This window comes from Carassius auratus, chromosome 37, assembly GCF_003368295.1.
Source record: "Carassius auratus strain Wakin chromosome 37, ASM336829v1, whole genome shotgun sequence".
Lineage (NCBI taxonomy): Eukaryota > Metazoa > Chordata > Actinopteri > Cypriniformes > Cyprinidae > Carassius > Carassius auratus.
The window spans coordinates 1122357-1142937 of NC_039279.1; the positions used below are offsets into that span (position 1 = coordinate 1122357).

Below are 20581 nucleotides of genomic sequence, written 5' to 3' on the forward strand. Positions count from 1 at the left end.
ATGAAATGACATGTTTTAAACTAATTATGCAAATACATTATGGGGTTATGTAATATTTATAGTTATCAAAACACTGGCTTGTAAAACAAAACCTATTTATTTAATATACAACCCCAATTCCAGAAAACATGGGACGTTTTGTAAAATGCATTAAAATCAAGAATCTGTGATTTGTTAATTCTCTTTAACTTTTATTCAGTTGACAAAAAGTACTAAGAAAATATTCTGAAAGTTTTCAATGACCAACTTAAATGTATTAATTTTTGCAACACACCCCAAAAAAGTTGGGACAGAGAAAAAATAAAAGAGGAAGCAGCTGAATTGGTAAAAGGTGAGGGTATCAGGAGCATCTCAGTCTTTGCAAGCAAAGCTGGATCATGAGTCATCACTTTTTTTATGAGATAAGTGTCTAACAAATCAAAATCACTTTTCTCACTGCAAGATTGCAAAGAACTTAGTTTTTTACCAACTAGCAACTACCATGTAAGTGGCACTGCATAAGAATAAAAAAAAATGGGCATCAAGTTCTCAGTCCCAAAAAAACCATGACCATGTGACGTTCATCATCAACAGCCCGTTTGGATCACAGACTGCTGACTGCTGAGTGTCTGTGTAAGTCTTGTATCAAGAGAGATTGGACAAAAACAATTTCAACAATTAAACATTTTAAAGGTCCCCTTCTTCGTGATCCCATGTTTTAAACTTTAGTTAGTGTGAAATGTTGTTGTTAGAGTATAAATAATATCTGTACAATTCTAAAGCTCAAAGTTCAATGCCAAGTGAGATATTTAACAGAATTCGCCTACAAAAAACGACCCATTTGGACTACATCGCTCTAGTTCCTGCAGTAATGACGTCACTAAAACAGTTTTTTGACTAACCTCCGCCCACATGAATTCAAAAAAGGGGGCATGGCCTTGATGCGCTCTGACGGAGAAGAAGGAACAGCTGCGTTTGTGTTCGACATGTCGTTGAAACGCTGTTATTTTCATCTCTGTGTCCAATCATCTTTGTTTGGGCTTCCAAGGGATGCTGTACTTGGAGTTTAATGGTTACAATTTATGTTTAACATGGTTCCCGAAAATTATAATCCACATGTAAAACTATGTGCAGCACATTTTGCTGAGGACAACTTTCTCAATCAGTTTAATGCCGGATTCGCACAAAGATTATTCTTGAAAGATGGAGCAGTTCCCTCATTGTCTGGAGAAGGCGTTGTTTATGGATCACAACCGGTAAGTGTATTTTATTATTTAAGTTGGTGTGTTTAACAGTTTCTGTAACTTACTAAATAAAGTTAGATTTGTTAACTAGATGTTAGGGCTGTGCAAAAAAACAAATGCGATGTTCATGCGCATCTTGTCAGTAAAAGCGCTCCTGTGATTATAAGTACATCTCCATGCGTTCTAGCCCAATCACGTTACCAGGAGGGCAGCCTGCTCTAAGCTGCTGTCGAATCACAACACAGGAACCGCTGGCCCAATCAGAATTCATTACGTATTTCTGAAGGAGGGACTTTATAGAACAAGGAAGACATCAGCCCGTTTTTGTGACAGTGAAAACAGCGGTATACAGACAGGTGAATTGTGTCAAAAATACTGTTTTTTTTACACGTGAAACATGAACACATGTTATATTGCACACTGTAAACACAATCAAAGCTTCAAAAAAGCGTTTTTGGAGTGTGTTGCAGCCATCAAAATAAAAATTTAAGTATAACATAACTTATTCTTGATTTTATGGAATTTCACAAAACATGCCAACTTTTCTGGAATTGCGGTTGTGTTTAAGAAAAGGTAAAAACTTTACCTTCAGAAATTTGTAGTCCACCATCCACCCTGAAGGCCCATCGTCCTGAAACACCAACATTACTGGAGTTCCTGAGGTTTGAGATGGAGCTGCCACTGTTTGATCCATTGATCACTATGTAGTGTGTGGAGTTTATCGTGTCATAACCAGCCTGTACAACCAAGAAAGAATTACACACACACATACATATACACATATATACATATATAAAACACACAATACACACAGAAAGCAAGTTTCTTTTACCTGCACTGGATGTCCTGTTACAGCAATTTCACCATAATTCATCAGAATAAATGAAAAATTACTGTCTGCAATTAAAATCACTTGAAAGGATGTTTCCTGAAAAGGTCAGAAATAAAATGTAATTACCTTAAACTGATCATTGTTGAATGTTTTGTGTATTTGCTCTATATTAATTTTTCTTTCTTTTATTATTAAATATTGTTGTTGGGTCATTCAAATCAACCAAATTTCAAAAACTTTCCTGGCTCAATTTTTTTATTTTGTTATTATTTTTTTATGATGAAAGACAAACTAAAAATAGTAACCAAAGGCAATATCATATATTCCATATTATTGCTCTTTCGTGGTATAATTGCTACTATTGTCCTTATGTTTAAGTCACTTTGGATAAAATTGTCTGCTAAATGATTACATGTAAATGGAAATGACAACCATTTAAAAAAAAAAGAAAAAAAAAATCTCTCTCTGTAACTTAATATCTGTTTAGAGAATGGTTCTTAATGTCCTTCTTCAATACAATGCAAAAATGATTAAATAGTTAAAACTAGCATTTTTAGCCAGGAACTGGGAATGTGGAAATTGATTTATTATCATTATTATCATGTAAATTAAATATTTTTAAATAGAATTGAGTAAAGAATAAAGGGGAAAACAAACTCACTGTGTTGGTTGAGCTGTAGTAAGCGACTTTATCCCAAGTTGCAACAAAGACCCAAGAAGCGGTGAAGTACAGATTTGGGAAATGTGTGTTTATATCCTGAGTGGCGCGTGTGAGGACATTTCCACTGGTGTACTGATGATATGAAACTACACCTCTCTGACGGTTGTCAAGATCAGTCCAGAGACCAGCAATTACATCTTGGCTTCTGCTAGCGGGGAATGAGTAGGGGACAAATACTGATGAAGGCTGGTTAAATGTGAGGTGTCCATTATTATTAACCTGCAACATGAGAAATATTGTGAAAATCACTGATCACAGATGAGTTTAAAAAGCATTTATCAGTCACATTTACACTCAGAATGAAGATGGAATCAAATTCTTACATAAATCTGCTGGTATGTGCGGCCAAAGAATGGAAATGGACTCAACAGTTGAATAACAGAGGAGCTTCCATCATCAGCAGCAGTATTGTTTGTGTCTCCAGCTGCTGAGCCGAATGGGTAGAATATTTCTGGTGGTGATGAGAGAGTAAAGAAAAGAAAAATACAAAAGATTTGACATTTACATTTCTGATTGATTTCTTCTCATGTTTGTTAAGACATGACTTATGTTGGGAATCTGGTTCTGATTATTAGTTACAGTAGTAGCATTCTCCTTGTTTTAAATCAGAGACAGAGATAACACAGTGTAGTAAGATTACATTTATTTAAATTAATGTGTGTGTGTGAGAGAGATTGCACATGTTAATTTTCCATGTCTGTAAACTTCTGTTAACAGTGGAACTGCAAATCATTTTAATTAATCAAAAACAGCAATGTAAAGTGTGCTTCAAATTCAATGATGGCAGCGTGTCTGTGATAATTAAACTGACTGGAGCTATTGCTTAAACACACACCTTCCAGCCAATCAGATTAGAATCAAATGATGTAAAATAAATTAAATAAACATTTCTCCATAACATTTGTTACAGTTATTGACAGCTAATTAATTGCAAGGATAAGGAAGTAACATCAGATTGCATCCTGTTATGGATTATTGAAAAAGAAAATACGAATGACAGGAACTTGGTTCTATGCATCATGTTATGCAATTTTGATTAAAAATAAAATAATACTAATGATAATAATAATTTAAAAAAAAATCAGTCAATAACTATCAATAAACATGCAAATTCACAGATTAATCTGGGGCCTGCAGATGTAAAATAGCCTTTTGACTAATTCTGGCAAATTGTACATATGTATTATTGATTTGTATTGTCCCTGTCAAAAAAACCTGAAATAAATACATTACTTTTCATTTCATGCTGACCAGTTATAGTAAAATCTAACTGAAGTATATTTCATTTGTACTAAATGTTTTTTTATGTGAAGTGGAACTGGGCTATAATTATGGGATGAAACAATTTAACTTCCTGATGATGTACATGATTGTAAAGACATGAGAATCCAGTCATGATGTGTGACAAAAGGCTGTTGAGCTGCTCATATCAGTACATGGCTTTAAAAAATAACAAATAAGTTAAAAACAATTTACTATCAGAGCGTTTAATAAACTAGTTGGTAACAATAACACAAAGTGATGAGGATGGTTTGAGAAGAAATTTGTTCATTTCACACCAAAGCAGTGTATTCAGTTTGTGAGAAAAATAGATGTATAATAATAATAAATATAAATATATTACCTGCTGTTGTTTGTACTCTGGCTATTAAATAGAAAGAGAAATGATTAAACTCACCAGCACACATTTGTATATTTTTATTGCCTTTGACACATTAAGACTGATAAACAAAACCTTACCGAGTGACAGGACTGATATGAACACCAGCAGATGTTGGAAAACTGGAGACAATCTCATGATGATGACATCAGAGATAAAACCAGGAATCCTCCTTTTGTAATCTTAGAGTATTAAAACCATGCATTATCATAAACACAGTCTAAACCAACGTCTATGGAATGTCTCTTACAAAACACAGTTATTAATACTCAGGTAACTCAATCAAATCTCACTGGAGTCATTCAAAGCCGCTGAAACAACAGAAAAATTCCAGCTCTTTATTTCTATGTGATTACCTTAAGATTGACTACAGTGAGCATATGTGTAAATACATATTACACTTTACGCTATAGAAATGTGCATTTCAGTATATATAGAATCAGAAAGAGCTTTATTGCCAAGTATGATTACGCATACAAGGAATTTGTTTTTAGTGACATAAGCTTCCAGTACAAAAAAAAAAAAAAAAAGAGATTTACAAATTGACAAATAAATAAGTGTATAAACAATTGTGCTATAAATGATATATAGTAACATATGCTGTTATAATTAGTGATACATGATATACAAACACAGTTTAAAATGTACTCATTTCCTTTTCATCCACATTCAAGCAGTTAACTTAAGCTTAAAATACTCATCCTTTGAAATTAGTTTAAAAACAATGAAGTCATGCACATTCTCAATATGCTTTTCATTTATAATAATCAATAGTAAAATTCAGCTCTAGTAACTCTTCTGTCACTCACTTCAGTTTTGCTAATGGCTTTTACTTTACATTTACTTTTTTAAGTCTGCTTTTTTTTTTGTCGTATATGACAACTTTGTTTATTGCAAACAGATCAGTCCAATTTGACAGATTTGTCTCAAAATAAAAATAAATCACTTTAGGGAAGGTCCCGATTTCTTCTGTTTCAAATAATGATAAATCATATGTTTTTATCAAATTTAGTGGAGTAAAAGGTAAGATATTTTGTTTTGAAAATAAAAGATACACCCTTCTAATGTAATGCTTTAGTTAAATTAATTACAAAAGTAAGGCCCTAGAGAACCAGAGCATTACTTTAAAGATCATAATTTCTCTTACCTCAGACAGCTGCTCCGGCGACGCTCTTTCACCTGCTATGGGTTAGCAGGAAGTGTGCACTGGTTTTTACTCTACACCTGCCTTTGCTCAAGGGCAGAACGCCCCCTGGAATGAAAGATTTTATTTTGTTTTTGGAAAATCACCAGTAAGTTATAAAATAGAAAACAGTTTCACTTCAGATCTTTCATTTAGATTTTAGATTAGATAACAGGTAGAGTACACACATTCCTTCAGTGAACTCAAAAAGAACAGCAATGAGAGTGTTGTACTGTCACATATTCATAAGTCGATTAATGATTCAATGGATTTAATGCCACTGCGCCTGTAACTCTTCACCAATTAATTTAAATCAGATGCCAAAGCAACTATACAAAACATGTCTGTCTACTGCAAAAATCAGCAAACATTTAGTATACTACAAACTTTAGTGCTCTATTTTTTTATCCACTTACCAAGTCAAATGTTAAGATGCCTAAATATGTCATATGATTGTACTTATATATTTAAGTACATAGTAGTATTTTAACAACATGTATATATTATAGGTTTAAGATTTGGTTTAGGGCTAACAAAGAAACTAAAATAAGGTGCTACCAAGAAATGTTAGTAGTAATTAATAAGGGTTAGAGTTGGGGTTAGGTGTCATACCTCATTTTTTCAGCTTTCTAAAAGCAAATGTTTTCAGAGATGTGGAGATAGGACCAAAATATTATCATTTGCTTACGTCATTGATTTGTGGCAGTGATACAAATCATGTCACATCACTGAATCATCAGTGAACTGACTTTAGCTGGAAAAAACAACTCTGTTATTCTTGCATTATTGACAAACTATTTTCCTGTTTGACACTGTAAAAGCTGCTTTGACACAACCAGTATTGTATAAAGCGCCATTCAAATAAAGTTGACTTGAAATACTAATGATACGCTTGTCACAACACGGACCTAGAAAATGACGTTAACCTATGATACCAACAAAATGAACAGAGGAGTCAGTGGTAATAGTTTTAGTATTCCAACTTTTTTAGAATCGGGTTTGTAAAATTGCAATGACCACTTTTATGGTGTTTTGTGACCTTAAAGGTGCCATATGTCATGTCTGGCAAAAAAATCAAGTCATACTCCACATTCCATACCAGATGGGGGCAGTATGCCTCAATAAAGTGAATTGGTCTACTCTAGAGTAACAAACAAGAAACGGCATAGTCTCTATGCTCCGCCCCTACCTTCACAACAACCCTAGAGCCATGGCCGAAGCCTAAGAGGACGTTTTGCCACCAGAGGAACATTGGGTGATGTCAAGTGATTTTGAAACATGATATCTTCAAGCTACTCCCCTTCACCTTTACCAGTGAATAGGTTCATATTTGTTTTGTTCATATTACATTTTGAGTTGTATATACACATTATTTGAATTAAGTTAATTTGACAGACACCATTCTGTCAACATCATTGGTCAACATCAGACAGCTGATCAAAGCTAGCGCCAACCAACGTAACCAGAGCTGCCAACTCTCAAGCATTCACCGTGAGACACACGCAATTGACTCTTTTCACACGCTTTCACACCACACATCAATTTTCTCACGCACAGAAAAACCACGAAGCAAAGAGGACACGGAGACCAACAGACTACACAGAGCAGGTTAGTTATGATATAAAGAAATGGGTAAGTTATAGCTAGCTAATTATCAAACGCAGCTACGGTTAGCCATCGCTAACATTAGCACATTTATCGAACAGCCTTCGATACATTGCTATGTTATAACTTCCCGAAAAAAAATACACAAACATATAAAACAAACTTCGAGCGAAATAGCAACAGCATCTAACTTACCAATCCAAAAGAAACGTTGCAAGTTCGGAGTCGAACCTCATTTCTTTCAGGTCCATCAGTTGTCTCCAGCGATTAAAAGCAGTGCCGATTTTTACTATGGTTTGGCTCCTTTTCTTATCGGATTTGATTTGTGATTCCGAGCGCAGTTGTTTCCCTGTAGCAGGTGGTGGTCTCTTGCCAAGGGCTTGAGCCATCCTTACGCTCTCTTCCCTGAAATGAAATGAAGTAGTGGGCTGTACTTTCCACATGATTGACATCAGGTTCAAGTACGCCCACAAGCCGTGCGAGTTATTCGTGTATTGCAGGTTGGATGTGGTTATGATGACCACATTCCGCCTCCCATGGCCGAAACTGGTATTACGACACCTGTCGGGCCGGGCCTTGTAATGCTAATGCTAATTAAGGATGATATCTCTGCAGCACTATAACTTGACATTTTTTTAATGACATCATTGCCCTTATTTCTTCTCATTCTTTTGATGCGTTTAGGTCATTATTTGGATATTTTTACCTCAATTTTTACACATGGCACCTTTAAGGTTAAATCTTTTAAATGAAACTTAATGAAAACTGGTCATTTGAAATCTTTAATCACTGGGATATTTGCTGTCAGACATTTAAACCGGTTGTTGCATTGCTGCCTTCTGTAGAACTGCTTAGCTGAACTCGTTTCATAATTGATGATCTTGACAGTTATTGAATTGAACTAAATCAATGCTAAACTGAATTGAGATGAACAATCACACTACTGTCTTGTTTCTATTACTTTTTTCCTGTTTATAACCGTGAATCTGCTTTGAAAGAATCTCTACTGTATAGAAATAATAAGGGTGACTTGAGATACAGTCAAACATTATTTTTATTAAACCTCAAATTTAGATGAGCAGGAAGAATCATGTACTGAGATGGAATATGACATCAATGCATTAAGGAGACACTTTTAGTGACGTGACATTCAGCCAAGTATGGTGACCCATACTCAGAACTTGTGCTCTGCATTTAACCCATCCGAAGTGCACACACACAGAGCAGTGAACACACACACACTGTGAACACACACCCGGAGCAGTGGGCAGCCATTTATGCTGCGAGCAGTTGGGGGTTCGGTGCCTTGCTCAAGGACACCTAAGTCGTGGTATTGAAGGTGGAGAGAGAACTGTACATGCACTCCCCCCACCTACAATTCCTGCCGGCCCGGGACTCGAACTCACAACCTTTCGATTGGGAGTCTGACTCTCTAACCATTAGGCCACGACTTCCCGTAAATTTTTTTAAAAGCAACATACATACAACATACATTTAATTTTATTCAAAGCAACATACATTCAAACTATACAAACACTGTGCATTATCCTAGAAAAGTGTTTGTACCTTTATAAGATATAGTTCTAATGAATGTGAATGAGGAAAAACTTTAAGTTTTACTTTCAGTAAAGCTCTAGTTATTTTATTTTACTTATGAAGCTGACATTTGATACACACGATTGATACCGATCCATTGGACCTGTTGTATGATACTTTTATGCTGGTTAGAGTCTTTTGTAATCCTTTAAATAAAACCAACTTTATGAAAAACTGTCATCAGTCGTGAGGGACATTTGTTGTCAGATGCTAAACAAACTGATTTTACTTCTTTTCCTTAAAGAAGATGAAATTACAGCTTTGTCTTTTGCAGTTTTCTTAACTTCAGCTCGATGCTGTTTGGCAGACCGTACTTGACCAGCTCCTGTTTTATCTGAAACACAGATGGACAAACAGATCAAACTTTCCCCATGTGGTCTATTTGAACCGTATTCTGTTTAAATATTCATAGTAAGTGTGACGTACTTGCTGTAAAACTATTTCAGTGCTGCCACTCTGTGTCAGGTCTAAAAATGAGGAAAGTCTCATTTTTAATCCAATGACATTGTCTAAAGGGAAACACACAGGAACACCTAAATACTCATTTATATTTGTTGGCACTAATCATACAAACACAATATGGTATTATATGAAATTGATCAAAATGTTATCTATAGATAAGGCTTTTACTTTTGCTGTTTCCTGGTCCACCGTCCACCCTGAAGACCCATCGACCGGGAACTTTAACATTACTGGAGTTCCTGAGGTTTGAGATGAAGCTGCCATTGATTGATCCAGGAATCACAAAGTAGTGTGTGGAGTTTATCGTGTCATAACCAGCCTGAAAGTGTGAAAAAACATTATTCATATAAACAGTATATATAGAGAATATTAACTTTTATACAGTAGTGAATAGTATCATTTTGTTCTCAATAAAGAAAACAAGTTTCTTTCACCTGCACTGGCTGTCCTGTTACAGCAATGTCACCATAATTCATCAGAATAAATGAAAAATGACCACCTGAAATTAAAACCACTTGAAACGATGTTTCCTGCAAAAATTAAAAGATAAACACTTTAAGCTTATCAATATATTGTTGTTTTCTCGGTTATTGTCTTTATGGTCTACTGTATTCATTTGACCAAGTATTCAGAAAATGAATCATGAACAAAGTGAAAACTGTTATAGTTAACAAGAACATCAATCTTACTGTGTTGTTTAAGTTGAAGTAAGCGACTTTATCCCATGTTGCAACAAAGAGCCAAGAAGCGATGAAGTTCAGATTTGGGAAATGTGTGTTTATATCCTGAGTGGCGCGTGTGAGGACATTTCCGCTGGTGTACTGACGATATGAAACTACACCTCTCTGACGGTTGTCAAGATCAGTCCAGAGACCAGCAATTACATCTTGGCTTCTGCTAGCGGGGAATGAGTAGGGGACAAATGCTGATGAAGACTGGTTGAATGTGAGGTGTCCATTATTATTAACCTGCAAAATGAGATATATTGTCAATCACTGATCACAGTTGAGTTTATAAAGCATTTATCAGTCACATATAGACTCAGAATGAGGATGGAATCAAATTCTTACATAAATCTGCTGGTATGTGCGGCCAAAGAATGGAAATGGATTTGACAGTGGAATAACTGTGGAGCTCCCATCATCAGCAGCAGCATTTATTGTGTCTCCAGCTGATGAGCCGAAAGGGTAGAATATTGCTTGTGCTACCAAAAAAAAAAAAAAAAAATCTGACATTATTCCTCAAAGATTTAAGGGGCTCATATTTGAATACGGCTGTGATTAGTAGCAAGATAGTGATGCCCTCTGGTGGCCAAACTCATGTGGATGTTACAGTAGTAAAGTAAAACAACTGAAAATGGGGGAAATCTTATGAAATAAATGTTTTTGTTTGTTTGTTAGTTTTTTGATGAAGGATTAAAAAAAAAAAAAAAACATAATGCTGCCTGGTCCTTCAGAAATGCCTTATACAACATTAGAAAAATCAGCTACACAACATGCTACACAACTCAAGCTCTTGATCTTCAAGCTCTTGATCTGTCCAGGCTGGACTACTGCAACACTCTCTTTTCAGGTCTTCCAGCCAATTTTATCAAACCTCTGCAACTAATCCAGAATGTGACAGCAAGAGTAGAACTGTAACAGGGAGTCAGAGACGTTCAGATCCTTATGCAGTGGTTTAATAAAGAGAATGGTCAGACAGGCAGTAATCAGAGCACAGCGTCAAGTATGTCAGGGATATCCAGAATCAGCAACAGAAACAAGCAGAGGTCAGGCAGGCTGCAGAGAATCACAGTCATTATAAACAATCCAAGATCAGACACGGAAGGAGCAAACACAGGGAAAACACTCGGAAATACCAGACAGATCTAAACAAGACTTCGCCATGTGAGTGTGGATGAGTGCAACCTTTAAAGTGTCACTGATAGGAAACAGGTGAGGTTCAATAATGAGTTCCTAGGCAAGGGTTTATGGGAAATGTAGTCCAGGGTGTACTGTGTCGTGTGAAAGTCTGTGTGGTAAATAAACGGATGTGCAGTGACTGGATCATGAAAAGAACACACACCCAATGCTCTGTGTATGTCACGTCACTCACTCACTCACTTTAATGATCTGGAAAGAGTGCATGTCACACCTCTGTTCATCCACTGTATTTAAACTGGTTATACTAATAGCCATTCACATACATTTTAAGGCATTGATGTTAGCCTTCAAAATAACCACTGGCTCTGCACCCCTTCAGTTAATTCACAAACACCATGCAGAAATGTACCTATGAAGTTTAATTCTGAAAAATGAGTATTCAATTCTAAAACAGTTCTAAGGTACATAAAAAAAAATGTTGCATGTGCATGAGTCTTCCATCACTCAGCATTATTATTACCTGACACTGCACTGTTTGTCCATGTGATGATTTCTGTACAAAACACAAACAGACATCATTAAATAATTATGGTTAAAATTCAGAAACAAACATTTGCACATTTATGCTGTCTTTGCCACATTAAGATCAAACAGATGGTAAACAAAACCTTACCGAGTGAAAGGACTGATATGAACACCAGCAGATGTTGTGAAACTTGAGACAATCTCATGATGATGATGTCAGAGATAAAAACCAGAATGTGGGAGTCCTTCTTCTGTAATCAAACTGCATTATTAGAGCATCATGCATTATTATAAATACAGGTAAACCAAAGTCTTTTACAAAAACCCCTTAACAGATGACAGCCAAATGTTACTATAGTCATTCAAAGCCACTGAAACATCTTCCTTTATTTCTACTATGTGATATAGTGTAAATATATGTGTTACACTGATATATTATAAATATGCAATTTTTTTTTTTTTGCATTCTAATGTATACAGTAACATACACCATTATGATTGGGGATACGTGATAAACCAACATGGTTTACTCATAAAAGTACTAATTTTCATTTTATCCACATTTAATAATTGTTTTACAAACAACAAAGTCAGTCTTAATATGCTTTTCATTTACAATAATCAATAGTAAAATGTGACACTATTACCCTTTTGTCACTCACTCACTTTTATTTCATTTTATTAGATTTTGAGGCTGCTTTTTTGTGTCAAATGTGACCGCTTTGTTTACTCAAAAAAATAAAAAAAATAAAAATAATAAAACAGCCGCAAACGTATCAGTCAAATTTGCGAATGAATCATTCAACGGGATTAGAGTGAATCAAATTGGACAGAATTGTCTCAAAAGAAAAATTCAGTAGCCTCAGAGCAGGTTCAGATTTCTTCTAGAGATCAAAGATAACCCATTATAATGTAATGTTTTACTAATCAATTACACAAGTAAGACCCAAGAGTATCAGCCCATAGCTCATGGAGAATTACACTAAAGATAATAATTTCTCTTACCTCAGACAGCTGCTCCGGTGACACACTTTCACCTGCTGTGGGGTAGCAGGAAGTTTGGACTGGTTTTTAATCTGTCCCTGCCTTTGCTCAAGGGCAGAACATCCCCTGGAATGATTATTATTAATTTTGTTTTTTGGAACACCTCCAGTAAGTTACAAAAATAGAAAAGTGCTTCACTTCAGATCTTACATTCAGACTTTAGATTAGGTGACATGACAAGTGTCCGTCACAAAGTCAGAAAAACCATCTGTACACACATTCCTTCAGTGAGCTGAGAAAGAACAGTAATGGCAGTGTAGTACTATCACACATTCATTAGTCAAATAATACTAGCTTTAATTTTCATGAATCAGATGACAAAGTGACGGCAACACATTTTGCCTAATTATAAAAAATATTACTAATCTGTCCACTGCAAATATCAGCAAAGAGTTAAACTAGGAAATATATAACAATCGTATATAACAAAATTAATTTCCTATTTTGATCCACTTAATAAGTAAAATATTAAGATACCTAAATATTTCCTATAAATGTAATTAAATATATAGTACAGAGTAACATAGCATTGGGGTTCAGATTTGGTTTAGAGTTAGTTACATTCAAACAATCTTAATCTAAAAGTCCTATGAAAATTCCAGAATTCATAATACTAATTTACAGATCTCAACAAACTATGCTTTTGCCCAGCTCTTCTAAGAGTGGACAATAATTCATAAGATATAAATATTACAACATCCTGAATTTCTGTGAAACTGCATTAAAAGTGCAATATAAAATGTAAAACTGACTTGAAGATGAAATGAAGATGTCTAGAGTGTGACCACGAGAAAAGTTCTTAATTTTTTTTTTTTAATTGCATAATTTCCATTTAAGATGCTTTCATTGGTTTTTTATTTGTTAATTCTTTGTACTCATGTGTGTGTTTGCATATAGCCGTGGGAACATATTTTATCTGGGGGATGCAGGGGGCGGGACTAGATGTTGAAGGGCTAGGCCATGGTGGGGGATTTTTGACAAAATCCTAATATTAAACAGCCTAGACTCTTCTAGATTAACATACACACGAAGACAGAGTTATATGCAAACTAATATACATTTGTGCTTTTGTGATTTTAGTTCAATCATTCTTTCTTTAATATTTCTATTATTTAAGGGGATTTTACTAAACATTAACATTGTTAACAGGACTCTGGAGCTGAGCCTCACCTGGCAACAACAACCTTTGGTGGCGGTGTCTCAAAACGAAGGGAGTACCTGGGGATTTCCTGTTGATCTACCTGGCCTTCCAAACAGTGAAGTGAGTTTAATTAACAACACACTCAATGCTCCAAGGTATGACATCTCTACAATGCCTCCCAGTCATTTTACAAGATTAAAAGAAACGTCAGTGTATACCGCAAGCGCTTCCCTGTTCTGAAATCCTGCAGTAAGAAGGCAGTCATTGTGTAAGAGCTTTCAGACTGCTAATCATGCGAAGGTCCTATGGGATCCTAAAGTTAAACCGAGATGACTTTTTGGTGGTCATCTGAATATAAGACACATTGTTGCAAAGAGCAAACAGTTGACACATTTATTATCCAATTCAAATCTGGACTTCCTTGGTATCTCTGAAACGTGGTTCCAACATTCATCATCTTCTAGTGTGTTTATTATGCCTGGATATCAATGTTTTAGACGGGATAGATCTTCTGGAAAATCTGGGAAAATCTGGAAAAACATAAATACTCTTTTACAGAAGGAACCAAATTTTATAGGAGATGTTAAGCTTAAAGTTAGAGGAAATCTAATTAAAGATGATTGTGCCATTGCTACTATTTTTAATAGTTTATTAACTCTGTTGAAGAATTAGGAGATACATTTGCAAGAAGGGAAATAAATATTATTCCGAATGAGGATGTATGTAAAGGTTTTAATCTAATTAAAACAAATTAAATGTTCATAAAGTTATTAGCTCCTTGAAAAATTCTAAATGTAAAGATGCACATTATTTTGATAATATTTTTGTTAAAACTCACAAAAATTTTAACCCCCGTTATCACTCATTTAATTAATTTGTCATTTGAAGCTAGTGTTTTTCATACTGTGTGGAAGAAAGCCATTGTTACTCCTATTTTTAAATCTGGAGATCATTATGAGGCAGTAACTACAGACCCATAAGCATACTGCCAGTATTCTCAAAGGTCGAAAATTGTTTTTGAACAGCTGACATCCCATCTTAACATCATTGAGTCTGGCTTACATTGTATGCAGTTTGGCTTTAGAGCAAATCACTCTACCAAAACAGCGACTTTACATTTATTAGAGCAAATAAAATCTAAAGCTTACAAAGGAGGATGTGTTGGGGCTATATTTTTAGATCTATGTAAAGCCTTTGATACAGTTAATCATGCAGTGATCCTTTCCAAATTGTCTACATTTCACCTTTCTTTTGAAACTTTAAAATGGATATCCTCATACTTGCTAAATAGAGAACAATGTGTAAAAATCAAAGGAGTTAAGTCTAGCAAGTTGCATTATACAATGGGCGTACCCCAAGGATCAGTACTAGGTCCTTTACTATTTAGTTTGTATATTAATTATCTCCCGCAACAGTGTGAAGGGACGCAAGTACAAATGTATGCTGATGATATTGTGATTTTTACACATGCGAGAACAGCTGATTTAGCAGCTGAGAAATTAAAATCTGCCATTGAAAGAGTTACACAGTGGCTGGAACAATCTTGTCTTAGCTTGAATATTAGTAAAACTAAAGGAAATTTTTTCACAAAAACAAAAGTTAAATCTCCTGATGTTGACATTTATTAATGGTGAAAAGATAGAAATAGTTAATGAATTAAATTATCTTGGTTTAACATTGGACTCTAATCTTAGTTTTAAAAAACGTAAAGAAAATGGTGAGGAATATTAAATACAATAATGTCAAACTTCAGACAAAGTAGACATTGTCTTTCTTTTGATGTAGCTAAGGCTCTGATGCATGCTACAATCTTCTCTCACATGAGTTATTGTTTGACATGTTGGGGTCAAGCTGGTGAAACTGTTATTTAACCCTTGAAATCGCTATATAAACAGACGTTAAAAATTTTAGATAAAAAAACCTGACCATTTTCATCCTTGTAGGATCATATAGACATCATTTTTTTAAACTTTGATAATTTTAGACTATTCAAGCATGTGTATGGTTCACAAAATTTTAAACGGTCTGGCTCCTTCTGTATTACGTATTACTTTATTCATCTTCGCTGTGAAACTTTTTTGAGATCAACCAGACTATCGTATCGCATATGAGTAATTCTCTATTTCCCTTTCGTCGTTCTGCATTTGGGCTGTAATCTTTTACAGTGAAAGCCAATAATAAGTGGGATGCCATACCAGAGGACATACAATCATACATCTTTTTAAATTTAAGTTAACATTTTTTTTTTTAAATCAATCCAACTAATTAACCACTAAGACTGTTGGAGATAAATTGACTGACTGATTGATTTATTTTACAGCCGTTTATGGCCCTGACAGTATGTGTGTATGTATTTATTGTATGTTAATATATAAGTATTTACTGTGTTTTGTAAGTGTTGACCTGCCCGGGGACTACGGACGAAAATTAGCCTTTGGCTAAATCTGGTGGAATGCTTGAAATGTGAATTTTATGTTAAAAATTGTGCATGGTACCTTTATAAATAAATAAATAAATAAATAAATGTAATATGCAAAATAATTGCTCAGTGCACTTTGGCGAATTCCCTGAATTCATCAGAAACAACAAAGTGCAGATGAGCATGGGATGTAAAAAGAGATTCATTCATCATACACATCTCATCAGACAACATCACTGATAATAACAGATTTTTTAGAGTGCTTACACTCTCGCTAGACTGAATTCAGTGATAGGCTACTCTTTGATAGTGTAAATATTCTCTGCTCGCTGTATAATTTGTTCATTGTTTGAATAATGGTGGGCATGCGGTGTTATAGCCTAATTAAACTTACAATGTCTTTTTATTAAACGTGATCAGGTTAAATACAAATTAATTCTTATTAAAATATTTTATGTCATAATATGGATAACATGCATGAATGTGTGTGTGTGTGTGTATCTATTTGTGCCAGAGACAGAAAAGGACTTCCCTTTCCTGTTGAGTGACATTTATCAGTAAACACTTGTTTCCAAAGAAACAACAATCTTTCATGGAATTCTTCACACACAATGGTAAAGCATTTAACTCTTCTGTCAGCATCCAGGGGAAGTACCTTCATTCACTAGGTGGATGTTTATGTCTGTTGTATCCTCATTCTGTGTAGACCTGCTGATTTACATTCAGTATCTTGAGCAGAAATGTTGTTTTACTGACCAGTCATCTCTATCTCTCATGAGGAAAACAGACTATATCATTTTGAGGGCTTGTCGTACTTTATCAGTGTGATTGTGTGATTGACAAACAATATTGCAAATAGGCAAATACACACATAACAGAGAATATATGTCTGGGATAAAATATAATCATCGAAAGCGCCACCGTAATCTTATATCATTTCAAAACAAATGAAATTTGCATTGTCACATGCTCCTTCAGAAGTCATTGCAACTATATGCTCACAATTCAGACATTTTTCTTACAATTCTGCAGAAAAGTGTCTTCCATACACTACTAGATTATATGTTTATAAAAACCATATAGCACCTTAAAATGCATAAATATATGTATAACATATATATATTAATCAAGCATCAGTATGGCTAAGGCCAAGCGTTATCTTAATTTCTATGAGCTTTTCTGGTAAAAGGCACCTGCAATGAGCCACCAGACTGGGTCAGTGTTACTCCATATCCAGTGTGCTTGTGTTTTGTAGGCCACTTCTCCAGGCAAAAGCAGCTGAGGTCTGAACCAGAGAAACACATCAAAGGATGATTCATGATTTCCTTTAACATGTATCCAGGGCTCTTAACTGGCGGGCTTCACCGCTTCCCTGCTTTAAGCTCAGAAGAGCGGGAGTCTGACTATTAGGAGATGCTCTGTGATCACAGAGGAAAGATGACAGATGAGAGTTATTGATACTTACCCTCCTGAAGGGCGTAGAGATGAAACAGAGACACTTCAGGACCAGTGGGAACTTCATCACTTTAAAATATAAGCAGTAAAAGTTGAATTAATTGGGAACAATATTCAGAAAGACACTTCAGCACATTTCTAGAGAAACACGTCCTCAGCACAATGAGAAATGTTGTGTTATCTGTAAATGGCTCTAATAAGCGAGCCACTGTCAAGAGCTTTTATCTCTCGTCTTTTTTCCTGCCAGGAATAACAATATTCTCATTATTTTGTGACTTTGGCCCGTAATTAACATTAGATTAATGAACGTATCTGTCTGCCGGCTGCATGGAAGGAAATGTCTTCTGTTCTTCAAAGGTCAATCAGATGCTGTCCAGATCAGATTGGTGTAATGTCAGATGTCTAAACGCTCACTTCAGGAGATTCATTACGTTCTCACATCTGCCGAGCAAACATCTATATTTAGGGAATAGTTGGTGTGCAACCTGCACACTGTAATAAACAATTAGTTTGTCAGGTACATTACCAGTCAAAAGAATAATTATGATTGTTTTTTATAAATAAGTCTCTTTTGCTCACCAATGCTGCATTTCTTTAATTTATCAATCAATCCATCTTTAAAAATAAAATACAGTACAAATATTGGGAAATATTACTACAATTGAAAATAATTGTTGTCTATTTGATTGTTTTAAAGTGTAATTTATTTCTGTGATGCGTAGCTGAAATTTCAGCATCATTACTGCAGTCTTCAGTGTCACAATCTTCAGAAATCCTTCTAATATGATGATTTGCTGCTCAAGAAACATTTCTGATTATCAATATTAAAAAGAGTGGTGCTGATTCATATTTTTGTGGAAAGCATTATATGGTACCATTCAGCAGTTTAGGGTAAGATTTATCTATTAACTTACAGCAAAGACATTTTTTTTTTTCAAATAAGTGCTGTTAACCTGTTAACTGTCACTCACGTTTTTGAAGATAGACTTCAATGTGCATGATACAAACCTAATTTTTTTTTAAATTCATGACTGAAAAAATTTTGTAACATGATTTTGATGTACCATTTACATGGTAATACAATGTCTGATTTTAAAATGGGTTTTGAAGGATGAATTTTGAAATTTTATGTTTTCAAGTGATATATAACTTCTGATGATTTCTAAAATGTGATAGAGAAAAAGACAACTAGGAAGTATTTTTTTTAAACAAAGGTCAAAGCTCCTTTTGTAATGTAGATTTCTGAGGGTGCACTCTTGTCATAAATTAATCTATTACTTTTCCTACATAATTTTTTACACAAAATATTGGTAAAATATATATTTGGGAGTCTTAGACCTTTCCAAAGATATATAGTTTGTCAAGATTAGATTAGATTTGATTGTAATATAGTATAGTCAATGTAGGCGTCCCGTATACGGGACGGGGTGACAGTTAGCAGGTTAAACTTATTTTATCCAAGTTTAAAAATATATAATGCACATTTTACTAAAGACAACTTACCACTTTTTTCACTGCCAAGTGATTTATATGTTTTCATTTGATTTGGTAACATACATAATGAAATATATTTAGGGAGTAGGTTGTTTATGCCTGCATTAGTTTAAATCATATTTCTCAATCGGCACATTTTACCCCACTCTCCTCCAGTACTACAGTAAATCAATGTCAGCATTATAATGAGATCAAACCTGTAGCTTCTGAGAGTTGCTAGCTATAAATTACTCAGCATAATGCAACAAAAATCAACATTTTATCTAAGATTTCTAACTATTGTGAAGAACAGAGACTTTGTGTATGAGAGAGAGAGAGAGAGAGCGAGAGAGAGAGAGATGCAAGTCACTTTGAGCTGCAGTTGCCGCTGTATCTCGGCTCTCATCTTTACATCTGGTGTCTATGGCCGGTCTCCTAGCAACGCTCCACGGCGTGTTATTGCTCTGGAAGCACCTGTGGTTTCTAATGATGCCGGTACTGATGCAAATGTGGAATTCCTTTAATCAGAGCATGGAGGAATTAGCCTCGCTGTCTGTGCATCTGCAGTCAGAGACACACTGAGTGAATAAGTCTACACCCTCAGCACTGCACAGACTGATGTAGCACACACTATACTTAAAAAAAATCAGAACGGACCCTGTTAACATTTCTGTTCTTATAATGAATGATTCATCACGTTATTCCAATGAAAATAATTTATTTTATCAAGATGCACTTATTTAATCCACAGCTGAAATGACTTTTTTGAGTCTGAAACTATTTCTCAACCTCTTCCTTTCAGTCAGCCGTGTCAGATTCACTTTTCACCATCCAATCAACTTCAGGTGTTGAATTTGGTTGAATATGCCGTTTCACTCATAAATACAGATGAATGTTTCTGTCAGACTGGAGATGTGTTTTTCAGATGAACAAACCAGCTGAGCAAATGTCTGAGATTTTAGTTAAATTAAGTAGAATTATCATTATTATTTTATTTTGTTAATCCAAAAACATCTTGTAAAATATAAATTTGCATGGTTTAGCATTACATTTTATTATTACATTTTGATTAAAAATGCAAACTTGAAATTTCTTTTTTTTTTGTGATCTTAAATATATATAAAAATATATATATTATACTAACAAATTGCACTTTGTATTACAGCTATTTATATAATCAATATTTTTATTTATTTCTGAAATGAGTAATATATTTCAATAATTTAATACAATATAACCAATATTTTTTTCTAAAATTAGCAATATGAAATTTGAGTTTTGCATGATCTTAAATATTTTTAAATGTTATATTATTTTTTTATAAAGTTAACTAACATAACGAATACACCACAAATCAATTACACTCAGTTTAACATCAGT

The 20581-nt window shown here is 34.6% G+C and overlaps 2 protein-coding genes across 2 annotated transcripts in view; both read right to left on the bottom strand.

The window, feature by feature from the left end:
- The window catches only part of LOC113055839 (uncharacterized), a 33988-nt gene extending 26539 nt beyond the window's left edge, over positions 1 to 7449 (bottom strand). Inside the window, exons 1-8 of the mRNA XM_026222204.1 lie at positions 7420 to 7449; positions 5584 to 5688; positions 4517 to 4618; positions 4401 to 4421; positions 3100 to 3227; positions 2717 to 2995; positions 2056 to 2151; positions 1810 to 1960 (exon numbers count right to left, since the gene is read on the bottom strand). Of these exons, the coding sequence (XP_026077989.1) occupies positions 1810 to 1960; positions 2056 to 2151; positions 2717 to 2995; positions 3100 to 3227; positions 4401 to 4421; positions 4517 to 4574 (733 nt within the window). The 5' untranslated portion in view covers positions 4575 to 4618; positions 5584 to 5688; positions 7420 to 7449. The remainder of the gene's footprint in view (positions 1 to 1809; positions 1961 to 2055; positions 2152 to 2716; positions 2996 to 3099; positions 3228 to 4400; positions 4422 to 4516; positions 4619 to 5583; positions 5689 to 7419) is intronic.
- A 1189-nt stretch (positions 7450 to 8638) lies between these two features.
- LOC113055841 (sushi, nidogen and EGF-like domain-containing protein 1) lies at positions 8639 to 12708 on the bottom strand. Its single transcript, XM_026222205.1, has 9 exons — positions 12675 to 12708; positions 11818 to 11920; positions 11665 to 11697; positions 10353 to 10486; positions 9972 to 10250; positions 9717 to 9812; positions 9451 to 9601; positions 9247 to 9329; positions 8639 to 9154 (listed from the first exon to the last, which is right to left on the bottom strand). Exons 2-9 carry the CDS (start codon positions 11873 to 11875, stop codon positions 9074 to 9076), a joined length of 915 nt encoding a protein of 304 aa, XP_026077990.1. The 5' UTR covers positions 11876 to 11920; positions 12675 to 12708; the 3' UTR covers positions 8639 to 9073.
- Positions 12709 to 20581: the final 7873 nt, after the last annotated feature.

Bases quoted from the DNA above. Each gene is read 5' to 3' on its own strand.
- LOC113055841 (XM_026222205.1), bottom strand. From the start codon at position 11,875: ATGAGATTGTCTCAAGTTTCACAACATCTGCTGGTGTTCATATCAGTC. The intron at 9,330-9,450 runs GTAAAAGCCTTA...GTTTCCCTTTAG, and splicing joins TGGACCAGGAAACAGCAAAA to ACAATGTCATTGGATTAAAA. The intron at 9,155-9,246 runs GTACGTCACACT...TCTGTGTTTCAG, and splicing joins CTGAAATAGTTTTACAGCAA to ATAAAACAGGAGCTGGTCAA.